This window comes from Alligator sinensis, unplaced genomic scaffold (assembly GCF_000455745.1).
Source record: "Alligator sinensis unplaced genomic scaffold, ASM45574v1 scaffold325_2, whole genome shotgun sequence".
Taxonomy (NCBI): domain Eukaryota; kingdom Metazoa; phylum Chordata; order Crocodylia; family Alligatoridae; genus Alligator; species Alligator sinensis.
The window spans coordinates 109,545-129,638 of record NW_005843461.1 but is presented as its reverse complement, the minus strand read 5'-3'; the positions used below and the strand labels follow the sequence as shown (position 1 = coordinate 129,638).

The 20,094-nt window shown below is 40.7% G+C and overlaps 1 protein-coding gene across 1 annotated transcript in view; it reads right to left on the bottom strand.

Moving 5' to 3' along the window:
* Positions 1–328: 328 nt before the first annotated feature.
* The window catches only part of LOC102371196 (myopalladin-like), a 122,411-nt gene continuing 102,645 nt past the window's right edge, over positions 329–20,094 (bottom strand). Inside the window, exons 15-19 of the mRNA XM_025195307.1 lie at positions 17,680–17,827; positions 1,981–2,202; positions 1,321–1,470; positions 831–913; positions 329–775 (exon numbers count right to left, since the gene is read on the bottom strand). Coding sequence (XP_025051092.1) covers positions 460–775; positions 831–913; positions 1,321–1,470; positions 1,981–2,202; positions 17,680–17,827 — 919 coding nt within the window. The 3' untranslated portion in view covers positions 329–459. The remainder of the gene's footprint in view (positions 776–830; positions 914–1,320; positions 1,471–1,980; positions 2,203–17,679; positions 17,828–20,094) is intronic.

Below are 20,094 nucleotides of genomic sequence, written 5' to 3'. Positions count from 1 at the left end.
TGCCCTGGGCCCTCACCAGGCTGCTTTTGTTTATTTTCTCGGGGTGAGAAGTTGAAGGTTTTTGTACGTGTACTATGGGACAGGGAAGGGTGGAATTGTTCTATTCTCGAGGGCTATATATAGCATGTTAGACATGATGTGTATTACTGTGAAGGTGTTTGTCACGGTGTAATGTTCTGAATGTCCTGGAATGGTTTCTCTTTGGTGTGGTTTGATGGTTTTTTGCTTTCTGTACCTGATCTTTTGTGAAATAAAGTTGTTAAAAGTCAAAAAAGTCCTTCCTTCCTTCCCTCCCCCTCCTCCCCAGAAAAGATGACTTGTGATTTTGGGTGTGATCACTGATACGATCCATGAAATGCACCCATTTTTTCAGGTGGGTGCTCAGCTCGTACTAGATATTTCCATTGGGTACCAAATATCTAGAACCCCCCAAACATTAGCTACTTTGAAAACCTTGGCCTAATTGATTTGCCAACAATAACACGGGTAGTCTATTATAGAAGCAGGAATAGAATTAGGCATATTGTAGTTTTCATCCTCTGATTCTCTTTTCTGTGATTTAGACCAAATGAATCTTTGCCTAGCAAATGTAAACCTCTTGCTCTGTACAATTACACACACAAAAAAATTAAAGATGGGTAAGATGAGCAGCAGTTGAATGTCATTACAACAAATTTTACTCTTCCTGGTAAAATTGTATAGTTTGGCTCTGGATGCACCAGCACCAGGAGATAACGGTATATCACCCAACCTGAAAAAGACATCAAAAGGGCAACTTTGATGAATCAAAAATTGTACATTTATGTTTACAGCTTCATACTTCATTTTACCTGTGAGACTGAATAGTTGTTGATAATCGTCCACGTACAGGAATAGTTTGAACCATCAAGTGGCCAGAGCAACTGATTCTCCCCTGAAAAATTGAATGAAAGTAGAATTAAGTCTTGTCTAACAATTTGTTCAGTTCCTAATTATTAGAGTTTGACTCCTGCAGTATACTATAGTATTTTTATACTGAAAAGAGTCAGAATGAATTACAATAATTATTAGTATCTCACAAGTGCTTTGACATAAAGGGCAACTGAATGACTGTGATTGTGTACTTTAGAGATCAGATGAGTGAAAACATGGACAGTTTTTCTGTATTTCCCCTGTACATAGTTTCTTCCACCATCCCCCAAAGCATCTGGTTTTGGCTGTTGTTCCAAACAGAATATTAGACTAGATGTACCAGTGATCTGATCTGACATGGCAATTCCTAATTACATGCCTTTCTAAACTTGAAACAACTATATAGGTGTGAAAGAAAAATTCCCTTACTTGTGGATTGGCAGCCATAATTGTATAGTTTCCATCGTCATCATTTGTAGTATCTTCAATATGTAAAGAACATGTTCCATCTCCTTCTCTTTTCATCTTGAAATGGTTATTCTTCTTTGAAATCTGCTTTCCATCCTTGAACCAATATACCTGAAGTGAGCCCAAAGATAGACAGCTATTGAAATTTGCTCTGCAGTTGAATTGTGAATAGGCAACGTGCAGATAAAAGTAACATGTTTCTTGAGCAATTCCTATTTCACATGCACAATTTGTAGAACTTTTAAGATACGGTATAGAATGTTTCAGTGCTGGGAAAATGTTAGTTAACTTCCCAGAAATATAGATTACTTGGTTTGGTTTTGTTATGTGTATTTGTGAATGTCACCAAATCAGCCCACATATTTGAAACAGATTAGACCTTTATGTTTTTACAAATTTTGTTTTCCTTAGACTCAAGGGGTTCTATTGATGAGTCTATGCAGAATAGCTAAGCTTAGCTTGTACTCAGCAATGGTGGAAGACATTACTATTTTAACTGTTTTGGAAAACCACTTATTTGAGAATTATTTTTGCAGAACCACATTTTTGTAAATGTCTCTCTGCAAAGGTGATATCCAGGAATATATAGTTAAACTACATCTAACTGCAAGTATCACCTACCTTGGGCACTGGTATTCCAACAATTTTGCAGGTGAATGTAACAGGAGATCCTTCCATGACCCGGAAATGCTTGAGCCTCTTGTCAAAGATTGGTGCTATGCACTTGCCTGTAGGGATTTCATCATGTTGGATTTCATCATCTGATTCATCCACTGGGGTGCGTTCAAGACGAAACTCTATTTCATTCATCAGTCTCTGCTCAAAGTTTGAAATCTTGTACTCCTGCACAATGATATTGGCAATGCACTGACTTTGATTATGCTCAATTATTTCTAATTCCTTGTTGTCTTAAACTAAATATCATCAAAGAAGAGTGAATTTTTAAAAATCCAAAAAAAATTCACAAGCGGAATTAGTGCTTTGTGAAGCACCTGACACTTATATGTTTAGAGGATCACACTATACTTTTGACATGCATTTTTTTTTTTACAAACTTCGGACTGATTTTTCAAAGGAGCTTCAGGCAGATTGTAAAGAATTGTGCACCTAATTTCTTAGGCTGCTTTAAAAATTTAACCTAAAGAGAACGCAAAATATTTAAGAAAATAACTGCAATTTTCAACAGTTTGTTTTTCCAAACTAGTCACACGCTAAATATATGAAATGGCAACATTTAGTATAATACCTTAAGTCACATTTATATCTCCTAAAGCATGAGGTGATCAGCCCTGACAACTTATTCTCTACATCACATTGCTATTTTGTCCCTAGCCTACAATCTCTGACCTGTTTTGGTAGAGGTTGTATATTCTTCAGTTGATGTATATGTTTGTTTTAGAAGTTGTGTGTAATAAGGTGCCTGTTCCTTATAAGGAGTAGATGTGAGGGATTGTGATGGCATGGGTTCTGTGTGAATGAGACTTCTTCCTGCTTCTTCTGCTTTCTCTTTTTCCACTACTCTCCAGTGCCTTCTTCAGGGCCATTCCTTCCAAAATACAGACTTGAAGTAGAAGCTAAAACTAGTGTGTGTCAATTATATACTGGAGCATTTGGTCTTATTCATAAGCAGCACCCACGATTGCACCCTGGCCCCCTCACTTCTCATAAGGGACAGACTACCTTGTTACACTATGAAATATGATAATATCTTTCCTGTAACATAATAACTGAAGATTGCCTTTCAGACGAGACAAGCTCAGCCAGATAGAGGCTCCTTTATGTATCCACCAGTAAATTTACTGTCTATAGTCTAGGGTCACTTCTACAGCCCCCTTGTGTCACAAAACTATCTTAACAGGCTGTCTGTAGATTCCGCTGTGGCATGAAGCCCCCAGATAACCAACCTCTGGCATTTCAGCACCCTCTTCTAAAAATCTTAGACAGGTTTCCCTTGTGTTATGAGGGTTCTATATGTGCAAATTTGCTCTTATGTGATGACCCATTTTATACCAAAAATTCATTATATGTGAGGTAAATTCACTCTTATGCAATCAGTGTGGGGGAAGCCCACAGTCAGCTGCTTTGTGTGGTGCATTGTGGGAGGGATGTGCACCAAAATATAGTCTCCTGTGTGGATCTGTGCTCCTCACTTGTTGTCTGTGACACGTGTTTCTGTAGTTGCCATCCCCATTATGATAGTGCCCTGTGCTTGTGTGTACTGTCTGTCATTGGTGAGTACCCAAACTGTCTTGTAAAAGTGATAGAAATGGGTCTGGGGGTCAGTACAGTTGAGGTCTTGGAACATATCCCTATTTGTTACATTGTAAAGTGGGATCCCTTTATGCAAATTTGAGCTATGTGCCATTTTCCAGGAATGCATGTACAGCATAAAGCGAGGGAAACCTGTATAGAGGGTGCACTAGGGATATGAGGGATTGTGCCATGGCATGCAACATTCTGCCTCTCCCAACCGAAGGGCAATTGCACCAGCTAGTACCTTAACCTATAACTTGTGTGGGAAGGTGAACTGACACGTGACTACCTGGGATAGAGGGTGAGGAAGCAGAGTGTCTGGGCTCACTAATCTTTGGTCTCAGAGTACAGAAGGCATGCACAGAGAGGTGAAGTTAGCCACTAGGTGGTGGCATCTACTGTTTTAGTTGGTTAGGTTTGCTCTCTGGCTGATTAGTTGGTTAGGTTTGCTCTCTGCTCTCTTACCTCGATCCTGGGTAAGGTTTTTGAGAGAATTATCCTGGCACATGTCCACGAGGGGCCCGCAGGGGAGATTATGTTTAGGAGCAACCAACATGGGTTCATTAGAGGCAGGTCCTGTCAGACCAACCTGGTGGCCTTCTATGACCAGGTCACAAAATCCTTAGACACAGGTGTAGCAGTGGACGTAGTATTTCTGGACTTTAGGAAGGCCTTCGACACTATCTCTCACCCCATTCTCATTAAAAAACTAGGGGACTGTGGCGTCGACACCTACACATTCAATTGGGTCACTAACTGGCTGGAGGCCCACACCCAGAGAGTGGTGGTGGATGGGTCATTTTCGACCTGGAGGGATGTGGGCAGTGGGGTTCCGCAGGGCTCGGACCCATGCTGTTCAATATCTTCATCAGTGACTTGGACGAGGGGGTAAAAAGCACCCTGTTCAAATTTGCTGACGACGCTAAGATGTGGGGGGATGTGGGCATGCTAGAAGGGTGGAATAAGCTGCAATTGGACCTAGATAGGTTACAGGGGTGGGCAGATGAGAACAGGATGGGTTTCAACACTAACAAGTGCAAGGTACTGCACCCGGGGAGGAAGAACCAGCAGCATACCTACAGGCTAGTGAACTCCCTTCTTGTCAGTGCAGAGGCAGAGGAGGATCTTGGAGTCATTATTGATGCCAAAATGAACATGGGCCAACAATGTGGGGACGCAGTCAGGAAGGCCAAACATACCTTGTCATGCATCCACAGATGCATCTCAAGCAGGTCCAAGGAGGTGATCCTCCCCCTCTATGTGACACTGGTCAGGCCGCAGTTGGAGTACTGCATCCAGTTCTGGGCACCGCACTTCAGGAGGGATGTGGACAACATGGAGAGGGTCCAGAGGAGGGCCACTCGCATGATCAGGGGGCAGCAGGGCAGGCCCTATGAGGAGAGGCTAAGGGACCTGAACCTGTTCAGCCTCCACAAGAGAAGGCTGAGGTGGGATCTACTGGCCATTTCCAAACTAGTCAGGAGGGACCAGCAGGCACTGGGGGAGTCCCTGTTCCCCCGAGCACTACCAGGAGTGACAAGAAATAACAGTCACAAGGTGGCAGAGGGTAGATTCAGGCTAGACATCAGGAGGGGCTACTTCACTGTCAGGGGAGCTAGGATCTGGAACCAACTTCCAAGAGAAGTGGTGCCGGCTCCTACACTGGGGGTCTTTAAGAGGAGGCTGGATGAACACCTTGCCGGGATCGTTTGACCCCAGTACTCTTTCCTGCCATGGCAGGGGGGCGGATTTGATGATCTGCTCAGGTCCCTTCCGACCCTACCAACTATGAAACTATGCTTAGTACCAGCTGGCAGGCAGAACATATCCTTACAGAATTTCCATCTTGCTTAGGTTTTTTCTTTCACAGAGTATACCTCAGCAAATCATTCTACATTATAGGCCAAATTCCCATCTCAGGTACATTCATGTAGTCAGGAGGTACTCTAATTTCAGAGCTGTGATGTCAATCATATTTCCCTGCAGACTACAGGTGTTGGCCATTCACACAAGTCTACCAGGACAGTCAAACAATTCATTTATTTTTTATATCTTATTTTATGCTATATAAATCACATATTTGTTATGAGAACTTCTAGGAACTGCCTTGGAATTCTTCTGGTAGCTCCTGAAGAGCAAAGAGCAAAAGTATTATTTTTGGAGGAAAAATAATCCATGGGGTTGCATTATTTGGGATCGCCTTACTTTCCAGTGTGGGGCCTAAGCATACCTGGCCTTATCTTCCTTTAGATATTTTGAGATTAATTAAGGGATGATTAAGCTAGCAATAATTCTCCACTTCATCATCTTGTCACCATGACAAAGAGTTGGAACAAAACTGGAAGTATGGCATGAATTAATTTTATTTTTTTAATTTATAAAAAAATGACTTTCACATATTTGCCAAACATTCTAAACGCCCCACAAATTATTTTGATTATTTAGATTTATATTCTGCCATATCCAGTGTCTTACAATAACATACTAACAACCCACAAGATAAGAAACAACACCAGACACCCCAGTTGACACCCTAAGACTGAACCTCCACCTCATCCCAGCTACTCATGATTCCCTCCCTATTACCCATGAGAGCAAACTCTCCAGCTCATCCTAGCTTCTCAAATGATGTCAAGCGTCTCTTTTCTAAACTGAATAGGCCTAGCCTCTTTATTCTCTTCTCATATGAAAGCGCCTCCACACTACTAATCCGTATTGCTTTTCCCTGTACCTTTTCTGGTTCTTTTACATCCTTTCTGAGGTGTGGGGACCGAAACTGGGCACAGTATTCAAGGTGTGGATGCACCAAGAATTTATAAATTATAAAGGGGCATAATGATATTTTCCTCTTTGTTTACAATTCCCTTCCTAACAATTCATAATGTATTTGTCTTTTTGATGGTGGCTGAGCACTGAGTTGATGTTTTTAGTGAACAATGACTCTGAGATCTCTTTCCTATGTGGTAACAGCTAATGGAGAGCCTATCATAGTTTACGTATAGTTCGGGTTATTTGTGTCCATGTGCGTCACTTTACATTTATCTACATTGAATTTCATCCACCATTAGGCTTCCCATTCGCTCAATAGTGTCAGATCCTTCTGTAGTTCCTTGCAGTCCTCCTTGGTCTCTACCACTTTGAATAATTTTGTGTCATCTGCAAATTTGGCCATCTTGCTACTCGCCCCCTTTTCCAGATCATTTATGAATATGTTAAACAGCAGCGATGCCCACACAAATCCCTGGGGGATCCCACTGTTTACTTCTTTCCATTCTGAAAACTCACCATTTATACTCATGCTTTTATTTCTATATTTAAACCAATTTCTAATCCACAAATGGACCTTACTTATAATTCCATGACAACCTAACTTTGCTAAGAGCCTCTGATAGAGATGACCTTGTTAAAGGAGTTTTAGAAGTCTAGATATACTGTGTTAACTGGATCACCCTGATCCACCTGCTATTGATACCCTCAGAAAACTCTAGTAGGTTGGTGATGCATGATTTCCCTCTGACAAAACCATGTTGATTCCTTCCCAGCAAATAGTGTTCATCCATACGCTGAACAATTCTTTTTTTATTATTGTTTCTACCAGTTTTCCAAGAATGAAAGTTAGATTCAAGGGCTTGTAGTTCCCCGCATCCGCTCTAGAGCATTTAAAAAAAAATATGGGAGTCTCACTGTCCATCCTCCACTCCTCTGGTACCAAGGCTGTTTTTAGTGAGACTAGCAATTTCCAAACTGAGCTTGTTTGGGACACGAGGGTGAATGCCATCAAATCCTGGTGATTTTGCTACTGTTTACTTTATCAGTTTCCTTTATGACTTTATCTATTGAAACCTCAGTTTGGTTCAGCTTCACTGACTTGTACCTAGAGAGGAGTGGATCTAGTGAGGGAGTCTCTCTAACATCCTCCCCAGTGAATACAGATGCAAAGAATACATTTAGTTTCTCAGCGATAGTTCTGTCATCCTTTAGCATCCCTTTTACACCCTGATTATCTAAAGGTCCAACTGACTCCCTGGCAGGTCTTCGATTTCTAACGTATTTAAATAAATTTTTATTGTTACCTTCTATGTCTCTAGCAATTTTTCCTTCAAATTCTTTCTTCACTTGTCTTATTATTTGCCCTCAAAACACTCCAGCAAGCTAGGGAAATGCTACTCTCCTCGCTGTACTGATACTGGAGTACATATTTCATAAGGCATTTGTGCATTTATGGAGCTACAGGACTCGGGGAAGGATCAGGTGACCAAGCAAGGGCTTAGGTAGCAAATATGAAGGCAGAAATAAGATATAGTAAATTCATGAAGTATCTTTACTTCCTGGAGTCGAAGAGCACTTGGCCCACAACAGTCAGGAGCCCTGAACTTTTAGAAGGTGGGGAGTTGGACTGCTGGAGCCAATAAACTCTGAATCTCCATCTAGTCAGTTGATCCTTAACACTGGAAGAAAGAGTCAGACCCAAAAGAGCAGAGCTGTTAGATCAATTACCATTCTTTCAACCTCCACTGGGGCCAACACCAAACAACAGAAGTCCTCCAGTTCCTGCACAGTTAAGCAGGAAGTCTTCACAGCACTCCCATTTTCTGGTACTCTTGGACCCAGAACTTATGCATGACAATACAAGACACCAGCTTGTGGCAGAGTTAGCTCAGTAGTACACTGACTTAAAGTATACTTGTGTGTTACCGATTTTTTTTTCAAAGGCAAATTTGAAAATAAAAAAATGATAGTGACAAGAAGAATTTATGGGGTAATAAAGACTGCACAAGGAAATTGTACCTTAGATACATCCTCAGCTGTATAGGTGAAGATTGGGGAATCACTGCTTGGTCCCTGAAGACTGCGGGCCAGTTTTTCATCATATGATGTTCTCTAGCAGAGTGAAGTAGTGGGATTAAGAAGATAGGAAAAACACTTTAAAGGCAGAAATCTAAAGAGTTGGAGCTGATTTCAGGAAAAAAAACCCCTATTTTAGTGGAGCTTAGAGGTAACAAATACGGAAAGACAGGAAAGTCTGCTACTTGTTATAGATTCCTGGGATATTTCAATATCTTATTTCAAGCTTGTTGCTATAGAAACAAGTATAAAAAGAATGTAATGTAAAAAACAAGCACATTGAAATTGTGCTACTATATAGTCAAGAATACAATGGGGAACAAGTCTGCTTGAAGAGGCCACTCCAATGTTAATCATGGACAATTTTTCCCATGTGTTTTCTTTTTTTAAAGTAGTGATATGCAAACACAAGTGTTTGTTGTTGCAGTATTAAGGCCCTGAACTTGCACTGTGATCCAGGCTGAAAGGCAGCTGGGCCCACCTGGAGCCCCAGAACAGTCAATGAGACTTTATGCAGATGCTGCAGTCTGCCCTCTCAGATGACAATGCAAGGTAATAGCTGAGGTTTAAGGTCAATGAGGACACTGAAGCTTTGAAAATCTGGCTACTTCATTTAGTTGTCTAAATAGGACTGGATGCTTAGCTGGTTTGAAAATCCAGCCCTTCATTTGGAACTGCATTGAAATGTTAAGCTGACTAGCAATGGTAGGAACACTAACGTAGGTAAGGCACAGGCATTCTAAGAAGTCTGCTGCAATTTAGCCCTAGTAAAAGTTTTTAAAAGTATAAATGTTGTCAGTTGATCTAAGCTATATTGTTTTTATCAAGCAGTATATATATACTACTTATCCCAGTGTAGTTTTACTCCAGATTTTTCCCAGAGTAATTTTACTTTGACTTCGTTAAGTTGCACCAGGAAAGGGCTATATGTCGTGTCCCTTTCTTGTTTATACTAGTCAAAAGGCTGATTCCATTGCTGTCAACACATTATGTGTTCAAGCCCTAAGAGTCTGTTTCTAAGCATTGTTTTGAAATGTCCCTTAGTTTTAACTGTTTTTTAAAACATGACTGCCGTCTCCCCTTCACTTTGAGAGGTGCAGTAGTCCTTGTGAGTCTTCTTCTTGCCTTGGGCAAGGAATCATAATGCTAAAATATTGTATATTATCCTTAATATGATTCTTCTTATTGGAAGAAATCTTGGAATTATTTTATTTCCTACAGATGAATTAAAATGTATCCACCTCTGTTCTATACAGTCAAAAATTAAATAGGAACCAAGAATTTAATAAGATCCCAGCCAGTCAAATAGAATATCCAGACAAACAACATCAAAAGCATAACTCGCCACAAACTGAAAATTCTCAGATGTAGATGAGAGGTAAAAAAAAAAGAGAAAATGAATAGGGAATATAAAAAGGACAGAGGGCACCTATACACTCCATGGGGTTTAATTCTCATTAAATTTAATTTACAAAATTTAAACTTTATTTATTTTGGAGTGTTGCATCAGTGTTTGCATGCACTAAGTTTTCAAATGAATTAGCCCAGTCCCCAGCCAGTGCCGCAGGAGAGTAGGATAGTCCAGTCCTGTTCCCCTGGCCTGGGCCCCCCCAACCTGTGCTCTGTCACAGAGCTGTGGGAGCACAGAGCTGGCACACACCACAAGAAAAAAGAAAAAGAAAAAGTGGAAGCAATTTGAAAGCGGAAGCAATTCAAAGGGGTGAACTACAAAAAAGTCGTAGTGCCATCTGGTGGACAAAATGGCTCAGTACACATTTTTGAGTACCTTTGGTTTGCACACAATGAATCCATGGATGTGATGCTTTATTTGCAGCAAGCCAAACTAAACTACATCCAAGGAGTTTTACTTTAATGCACTGGAAAGACTTTTAAAGCATCCAGAAAACCTGCTCATGCAAACAGTCATGCCGCTGCAGCGCAAGAAAGGGCAAAAAACATGGCATGTACAAAGGCCCAGAGATACCAAACCCAGACCAGCTGAAACAGATGCCTTTCCTGTGAGCAGAAAAACAGAGTATGAGAGTACCAGTGAGCTGTTTTTCATTTGGCAAAGTCCATGCATGAGGACCCTCATCTTAGAGCTTTCTCTAGTTTGGTCCTGACTGAACCTATGGTTTGAGAGCAGAGCAGATAAACTGTATCTACCAGGCAAGAATATAAAGCAGGGGTGTTCTCCACAGATCAGGAAATTTGGTGGCATAGAAGCAGTGGCAATTAATATTGCCACCCTTCCCCCACTGCCAAATTCCCAAGCCCTGCCTGGCCGGGTAGGGACTAAGCTATGTCTCCTCTCCTGTGCAGACAAATCAGGGCTCAGTTGCACTCCATCTCCCTCATGTGGCTGGATCAGGTTCAGGCCACAAGCCCTCTCCCACACTTCCTTCTGTGAGGCCAGAGTGGGCCTTGCCCTGCCCACTCTGTGTGCTGGAATAGGCCCACTGGCTGGATTTGGCCTGTGGTTGGACTGGGCACCGCTCATCCAGACCACAGGGCAAAAATTATGAGCAAAAATGTTATAAAGCAACAGGTGACTGCTCAACTACTTAAAACTCAGATTGTTAAAAGTTTTATAAATTGAGATTGATACCTTTAATTTAATCCTTGCCATTCTGCTAATTAGTTAATCCTGTTTCATCTGGATACCTTGCTTTTGGAATTTTGTTTATATGTTTTATATAAAATTACCTCTATATGCTGACCTTCCAGGCAGATCTTCTAGACAAAGCCCATTTTAGGGGAATCTTTTTAGACTGGCTAAAGCATTTGTGATAATAGGTTTTTTTAATGAGGTCTTGTGGTGTGAATTGTTTTTTATGGGACTGGATAGGAAATGGCTCTGACTCATTAATGAATGGATGTTTTATCGGTGGGACAGTAGAATGCATGAAGAGGGACTGGTCTATGATCTGCTGGTTGTTGTGTTTGTTTTTATAAGCTGTTATTTTAACTATCTATTATGGAGCCTTTGTATAAACTCTAGGCCTCTTGTATCCTGAATATTTTTATAAAGTATTCACTAGGGAAAGGGAATCATAAATATGCATGTGAGGGCTGTGAATAATGGCACAATTACCTAAACAGCTGTAGCTTTACTCTTTGTACTAAAAATAAACCAGCACCCACAATGCTATCTATGCCTCAAGACACACCCAAAGAATATTGCTGCATAGTCCTTCATTGAAAACACCATTAATATGTAGGTATAATTTACAATTCTAAAGCCTACAAGGCATCTATGGGCTCAACTAATCAAACCCTAGTACTGAACCCTCAGCTCTAACTTAATTCTTTATTACTGTAGGTTTAATTCTTTTAATTTTACTGTAGCACAAAGGTCTGTGATTTGATTACCTTTTTCCTACTAATTATATGTATATTGTCTGTCTGTCTGTCTGTCTATGGATTAGTTACCCATATTACAGGTAACTTTGCAGGTTGGCTACTGATGAAAGAGGCAGAAATAGGTCTACAGCTGGACCTCTTATTTGCTTGCACTTCAAAACCCAAAAACAATTATCACAAAGACCAACTCACTACATAGGACAGTACAACATTGATTCTCACCTATGCCATATGGGGAGATTAGAGAGGTGGGAGGAGAGTGGCATGCAAATTGGCAGCAGGTCTTCTCAAATTTGCTGAGTTCTTCAAATTTCCCTCCTGCCTATACCCCATATTTATAGATGGCTGGTATATTATTATATTCTAATAAATTACTTCTGATTTTATTTACATTTCTTTGTTTCACTGAAACCTTGGAACCAGACTGAACCAGTTTTCTTGAGGATGTTAAAGATGTCAGTTAGTTGGCATTTTTGTTTCTGTGAAAAATACGCTTTTGGAGGGAAGGATTCTTATCTCCTTATCTCCTCCATTATGGAACAGTGCTTGCTCTCATCCTGTTTTCTCTCCCCAAATGTATACTCTTCCATAAACAAGGCTGGTTTTTACTCTGTGGTTCACGCTATAGTCATTTTTGCTTAGCTATGCTTCTGCAGCTTGGCCTAGGCCCTTTGAAAATAGCCAAAGCTGGCAACACTATCCATCTATCCGTTGGTTTGTCTGTCTGACTGTCATTGTGGATTGCCAAGGAAATACTGTTGTTAAGTTACACATTTTGTCCAGATAATGGAGTTGTTCCCATTGAAATGGAACTTGTAGGAAGCCTGTGCAAGTAGCTGATGATTTTGTTTTGATTGTCAAGTGGAAAAATGGAAAAAGACATTGATCCAGGTGAAAGCAAATGTAAAATACTGAATTATTTCCTGGCTGAAACAAATGGTTCATTTTGTTTGAGTATGAAGTATTCCAGTCAATCCTTTTGTTTTAGGCACTCATGAGAAAAAGCAAAGGAAATGAAAGGCTACACTCACAAAAGTGCTGGAGCTGGCCATGCTCTCCTCTATCCAATAGTCCAGTAGTTAGAGTGTGCATTCAGGATGTTGGATGGCTATTCGTGGGTATATTATTGTTATTATTGGTCCATTTTGCATAACTAGCTGGACACGTACCGGAGCAGGAACTGAAACTCAGGTGCCCTGTCTCCCAGACTAGAGTGTTGTTGTCTTACTTGCTCCAGTTCTGATTTGATCAAGGATGTTAGTGACCTAACCACCATGCTACAAGGGATTTCTAAGGGTAAATGCAGCCCTAACTAGGGTCGGGTCAATCTAAGTGCTGAATTGTACATACATTTGGGGAGTTTAGATGAGGAAGAAATGGCCAGCTCAATCTAACTGACTTCACCTCAGGAGGTGCACTATATAGATTGAGCTAACTGTGGGGCTGCGCTTTTCTTACCCCCACCCCTCCACACTGGCTGGGCCATTTTTAGCCTTCTGACCCTCCCACCCCCAGACAGACAACCCCCCCTCTCCCCCTAGGCTGACCAATTTCCTCCACACAGACCTAGCCCCCTCAGTCCTATCCACCCCACAGCAACTTACTTAGATCATATTTCTGTTGTGGCTCTTGGCACCAGCCAACAATTGGGGACCTGATCTACAATCACGTGGGTTAACGTAAGCTGCATAATTGTAGATTGGGATCCCAGGAATGTCTGCACATGCCCTAAGGATTTTAGTGACCTAACCACCAGGTTACAAGGGATTTCTAAATGTTCTTCCTGAATTTTCCCCCTAATTTGAATGGAGTGGTTAATTATTTGTTGAGCAAGAGAAGGTGAGAGAGAGAGAGACTGTCCTGGGAGTGGGACAGATGTTCTAGTCCCTGCCCCAGTGAACATTAAATTAATTGTGCAAAGTGCAACACTATCACCAGGAAAGACTGAGTTGCCACTTCCTAAAATACCTCATAACATAGAGGTCTTTGCCTGGGAGATGTGGGTTCAAGTCCCATCAAGCTGGGCATGTCTACATGAAACACTTTGCTGCGCAGTAGAGCTAATTACTGTGTAGTAAGCATCACTGTCTACACATGCCCACCTTTACTTCACAGTAATTTCCTCTACTCTGCAGTTAATTTGCTATCTGTGAATGCTAGCAGCAAATACATTGTCAACTAATTACTGCATAGTACGGCACATGTAGACAGCTGACCAGGAGGAGCATGTGCTCCTGGTCAGCTCGGCAGCAGGGGGCAGGAGATTGCTTTCTGCCCCTGGGAGCTGCCTGCTGCTGTGATTGGCTCTGCCACTGGAGCCTGGGAGGGGACAATGTTCCCCTGCCTCAGCAGCAGGCAGCTCCTGGGAGCAGGGAGCAATCTCTCACCCCCTGCTGCTGTGGGAGATTGTTTCCCTTGCCTCAGCAGCAGGCAGCTCCCAGCTCCATGATTGTGGAGCAGGGCTGGCTGCTCCCTGCATGGAGAGATTTCCTCACCTATCCTGGAGTTGGCTGGGACCCGCCCCTGACCTAGACAATTCCCAGCCAGCTCCGGGCTATGCAGGGAAATCTGCATGTACAGCCTGGAGGTGGCTGGAGATTGTCCTATTTCAGGGGCTCACTGCTAGCTGCCCCTTCTGCAGATCGGGGCAGGGGGCTAGAACCTGTCTCTCCCCTGCAGCACTTTCCAAGCCCCCTGCCCCCAGTCAGGGAGCTGGAAATGGGAGCTCACTGCTGCTTGGGCAGGGGGACATTGTCCCCAGCTGGGCTTTGCCACCAGAGCCCGCCCTGGCAGCAGGCAGCTCCTGGGGGCAAGGAGTGATCTCTCAGGCCCCACCAGGAGTTTCTCCTGGCCCCATGCTCCCTGCCCACCCCTGGGCTGGCACCCAAGGGGAGCCTAGAGCTCCCCACACATGTAGATGCCTACCCAGGGTGGGCTTACTCTAGAGTAATTTGTTCTAGAGTAAACCCACTCCACAACATTTGCACATCTAGACATACCTGCTGAGGAGGTAATTGGGTTTCCATATCTTAGTTGACCACCCTAATGTCCTCCTCCTATAGTTTTGTGAAGTCTCGTCCCCTCCTTTTTTCCCCAGCTGATAGTATTCAGCAAAATCAGCCTGAATTCATAAACAGTTTGGTTTGGCTGATAGTCCAATTTTTGGTGAATTTATTTTTTGACAATACATTTCTGCTTTGGTGTCACATCTTTATTAAGTTTCACAATTAGCTTGAAGGATGATTATGATTAAAGTATTTGGTAAACATGGCAAATTTTTACTTTATCTACTTGGTCAAATTATATTCATTAGCAAAAACTATGTTTTTACTTCTCCCAGCACTGCCAGTAAACATAGCTGTGAAAGACTATATGGTCATCTATTCTGCCTCATGCATCATCAGCAAAATTACCAACTATATTCTGAATCTAGAATTCTTTATTGTTGGTGATGAATGATGTGCTGGATGAAGCAGAAGGAGTGCATCTGGATTATTAGATATCATGCTGAGTGTGCAGTGCTGACAGTTAGCAAAATCTTGACTTCTAAGCTGAACAATTTTAATCTGAAAGTCACTGCTGGATAATAAATAGGGGACCAAAACATAAATACCTATGGAATCATTCTTGTGTTCATTGCCATACTTTGGGTAATATAACATAATAGTAGCACTTTGCAGTTCTGCTTATCACACCTTTCATTCTTGATATCAAAGTACTGCACAGATTATATGTACAGAAAGCATTTTTCCTACTAATGAAATTCTAAAATACAGTTCAACTTTCTGAATCAGAAAAATAGTACAGAACACTTTTTATGAGACAAAAGCAATGTATTTTAAAACAACATATAGAAAATGCACATAAAGAAGAAAATACCTATGTTTCTTGTGTGGAAATATTTTTATCCATTCACTAAACGCTCATTTCTTATTTGTATTAATGGTCTATGAATATTTATAAAAAACTGAATAAAACTCCTAAAGAATGATTGTCTCCTGCTACCACAACATATTAATATGGAAATCTAAGAAGTGAAATAAAAGCTTCCTTTTTCCAAAATCTGCTTACTAGGGAAGAAAGGAGAGCTAATGAAATTCATGTGAATCCAGACACAGAATATGATGCGTCCATTTCTTAGTTATTGCCCTGCTGACAAGACATGTATCCACTGGTTTGTTTTGTTTCATGTATTTTTTAAAAGATCAATAGTAAAAGCTCTCACAGACATGAAAACTTAAAATTTGCACCTGCTAATACCCAGAAAAAGAGCATCCTACCTCCTTATGAAGAAGTACAAATGTTAGGGATTTTGAATGGGGTTTGGGGAAAAACAGGGGAAAATAATAGATTTAACTCAAGTACTGAGCCTGTAGTGGGGATAACAGTTTCTTCATTTGTGGTGAAACTAGACTACTTTCTCTTTTTTTTAATTAACTGTTATTTGACCTCTCAAAAATTGGAAAGTTGTCTGGTTAATTGCTGTAGTAAGTAGAGATAAGTCAGCTCTGAACTTCCTCAAAGTTTTTGTGCCTTATGATTCAGGATTTTTTTTGGCATTATATCTGATGATAAAAACAGCATATATATAGCTATCAGTAGACAACTCTGATCCTATTTTGTAACCATTGTTTCTAAAGAGGTTATCATGCAGTTAACTTGAAAGACTGACTGGTATTTCACAGTAGCTGTCTAAATAATTCATATTACTACCATAGCAGGTACAAATTATAACACTTGTGATTCATTGGCAAAACATACCACATGCCAGTTGTTTTACTAGAAGTGTTTTGGCAGAGCACTCCATCAGAGGAAAGGTCAACAACATAATTAAAAAAACAGGGATTACAACTGCAGTTGTCCACAGTGGGTAATTTATTCCACAGATACCAGAGCTGTTGCATATCAATGTACGTGTTCTGCCAGAAATGCACTTATAAATAGGTTCCTTATTTGTGATAACTAGGACTAAGTCCTCATCTCTTTTTGCAAAACCTGAGGAAATATGGTTATTATAAAGGGTCCCATGACAGAGGTAAGACTAGAGCACAGTACTTCCTTGCAGACAGTATAGCCACCCTGAAGCTGCTTATGCATCTCAACATTATTCAATGACATCTATTAGATGTGCCTCGTTAAGGAATTCCCCTAGCCTTCCCCTAGACATTTTACTCGCACCTTAATTTGTTACTGACCCCTGAATCTGGGGTGTGTGTTGAATCTAGCTGAAATCAACTATTTGATCCCTTGAGCTTTATTAAAAGCTTGTTATTTTACCAAACTCAGTTAACATTGGTCTTGCAGTTTTAGTAAAAGTCAGTAACAATTATAACTTCTTTTCCTGACAAATTCCTAATGAAATAATTTAATAATTTTGCTCACATGGTTGGAAAAAAATGTTCAGGACACAAAATATTAAGATAGCATTTTATTCATGATATTTTAAGCCAAGTAAAAACAGCAGTCTGCTATATATCATAATTTCCTTTCCTCCTAATTTGGATGAATTTGTGTGCAATGAATTAAGTGGGCTGGACATTAGACAGAGATATCCAATATGCACAAATCTCCTATATGCCAACAAAGTTTTATATTCCTCTAGTTTTTCTTATATATTCTCTGTTAGAGGGTAAAAATATAAACTAGCCATAAGAAGCCACAAAGTAAAACCTTCTACAGTCAATTCTTACTTACATCTTTAGAATTCCGGTTTGCTATTTCACGTAGCAGTTACTAGGAATTTATTATAAAATGTAGAATATAAACAAAGCCTTACATACATTTATGTCCTGTAAGACTTAACATTTATTTTGTCCATGGGTGAATGAAATGCAATGTAATAACAATCAGTATGCTTACCTGCTGAATACTATGTTGATTAAAGTCCTCTTTGAAATGCAGCTTTCTCTCCAGATCTTTAACAACTGCTGCTTTATTGTCTCTGATATAATCATCTGTTGCTAACTGCAGAGGTTTTAGATTTTTCTTGGATAGTCCCTGAGTCGATCTAAACATATATTAAAAAGCTGTTACTTAAACATGCAGATAATAAACAATAGTTGATTCCTTGTGTAAGGACATTCAGTAAGCTTTGAGGATGGCACATCTAGAAGAAAATAACCATAATAATATTATAATAAACATCTTGGTTTCAAATCCTTAATTTCTAGAATGTTGCTTTCACAATAATGTAATCTACAAAGTGCAAAGTGCAAATACCTAGGCGTAGATACAAAAAAGAGTTTAACCTTCTCTTCCACATCTCACTTCTTTAGTGATGAGTCTTTCTTTCCTCTACCTACCTCCGACCACCTCTTCTACACCTAATTCCCACCTTTCTATTTCTGAGATGTTGCCTGTTGTAACCAAATAGAACTTTAAATAAATGTTAGCTTATTAAACAATAACAGTTCATAGGCTAAGAGTCCACAATTATGGACCATAATTACCAAAGCAACTAGGGGATAAATTTGGAATGCTCTAATATTTACATCAATTGTGTTCTGACTTAGGGAAAGTAATAGGCAGAAGAAATAACTGTTCGTTGTTGTGAACAATATATTAATTTTAGATGGCCCAGCACAAGTCTTTTACTACTTCTTCTATAAGCATTATTTATCCCATCAGTAAAGACTAATAAAAATGAAATCTTTGTAAATGTTCACTGTAGCAGGCTGTACAGTATAGGAACTGCAGCTGCAAGCCTGCTCCGTAGGACTGAGCTAGCTGACAAAGATAATTAGCTGGCTCCATGGGAGTTAAGAGGCTCCCAGAGAGAGCCCAGGGAAAGACAGGAAGGCTGTGGGGCTGGAGGTAGAAGCCTGAGCCAAGACTTTCTCCACGGTCTGAAAGACTGTGAAGAAACCCAGAGAGATGCTAAAAGCACTTATACATGAGCGGAGAGGCTGCTCCAATGTGCTATAATTACAGCATGTCAAAGCAGAGTTGATTAATCGAGTCTGCTGAAGTGTGGTAATTACCATGCTCCAGCAGATGCCAGTATTTTGTGTATTGGTGTCCCTGCACTGAAAAATGACACTGGGGCACTTTAATTAAAGCCCATTGAACGAGCTTTAGTTAAAGTGCCCCTGCTGCCATTTTTCAGTACAGGGACGCTGATACACAAGACACTTCAGGCAATTTAATTAGAGCAGCTCTCAGAGCCTCTCTAATTAAAGTGCCCCCCCAATTCCTGGAACATGTGTATAAACTCCTGAGAGACTGTGAGTTGACAGAGAGACTGGGACTTGCTGATGGAGGTAAAAGAGTGAGGAGTTAGTGGTGGCATACCCAAGCCTGGGCACTTGCACTGGTTTGGGAAAAGACCATAGGTTACTTGTTTATTTTATTTGCATTGTTAATTATCTGTGTTGATTTCTGCCGGAAGGGAGTGTGTCCCAGGGAAACAATGACAATGAACAAGGATTGCAAGCAGACAAAGACTGTTTGAGTGAAGCAAATTCCACAACCTGCTATGTTCACATATTGGCACAAATACTTTTCAGCTCCATGTGTGATTATTTTTAAAGCCCTCTATTGAAGAAGGCTAGAAGCTATTTAAATGAGGAATCAGATCTGGACTGGGAGCCAGGAACTGTATAGGGATAATAATTGTTAAGTACCATACCTTAGCAGTGTGGTGAGGATTTAATTAGTTAATATTTGTACAGTGCTTTAGAAATGCAAAGTACTTGTTCACTTGCTCCAATAAGGGAGTATGTTTGTCATTTTTTTGCTTATATTTGTGAAACTGTGAAAGGGTGTTTACAGAAGTTGCGTTTGTTGTGCAATGAGGCCCCTGAAAGCACTCTGCAGCCATAACGTAACAAATATTCATGGCTACAGAGCATTTTAAAATGGCCAATTGTGTGAAAATCTAATTCTTGTCTGATAAAGTATCTAACTCATGGTGCTTTGTATAAAGCGTCATGAGTTAGTGTGCCTCCCCAGTAGGCTGCCTGCACTTGTGTAAGCACCCAAAGCTTTTAGGGATTTCAGTCACTGTTTGGTAGAGGCAAAGGTGAAACCCTCAGGCCAAGTACACGAGCTCTGGTTTTTGTATCTGGCTTCAGTGCTGTGACTGTAGAGTACCGGCATGTTCCAGAGGAATTCTCCTCTGTTTAGCAGAAATAAATGGCTCAGTGATGCTGAGCAGTCTATAATGTAGAAGGGGTTAGGCTTCTTGGAGCCTTACTTTGAAAGGCAGATGACTGTTAGGAGCACAGCTACAAACATGTCTAGTTTTATCTGTGTTTGATATAGAGTTATGGTTCA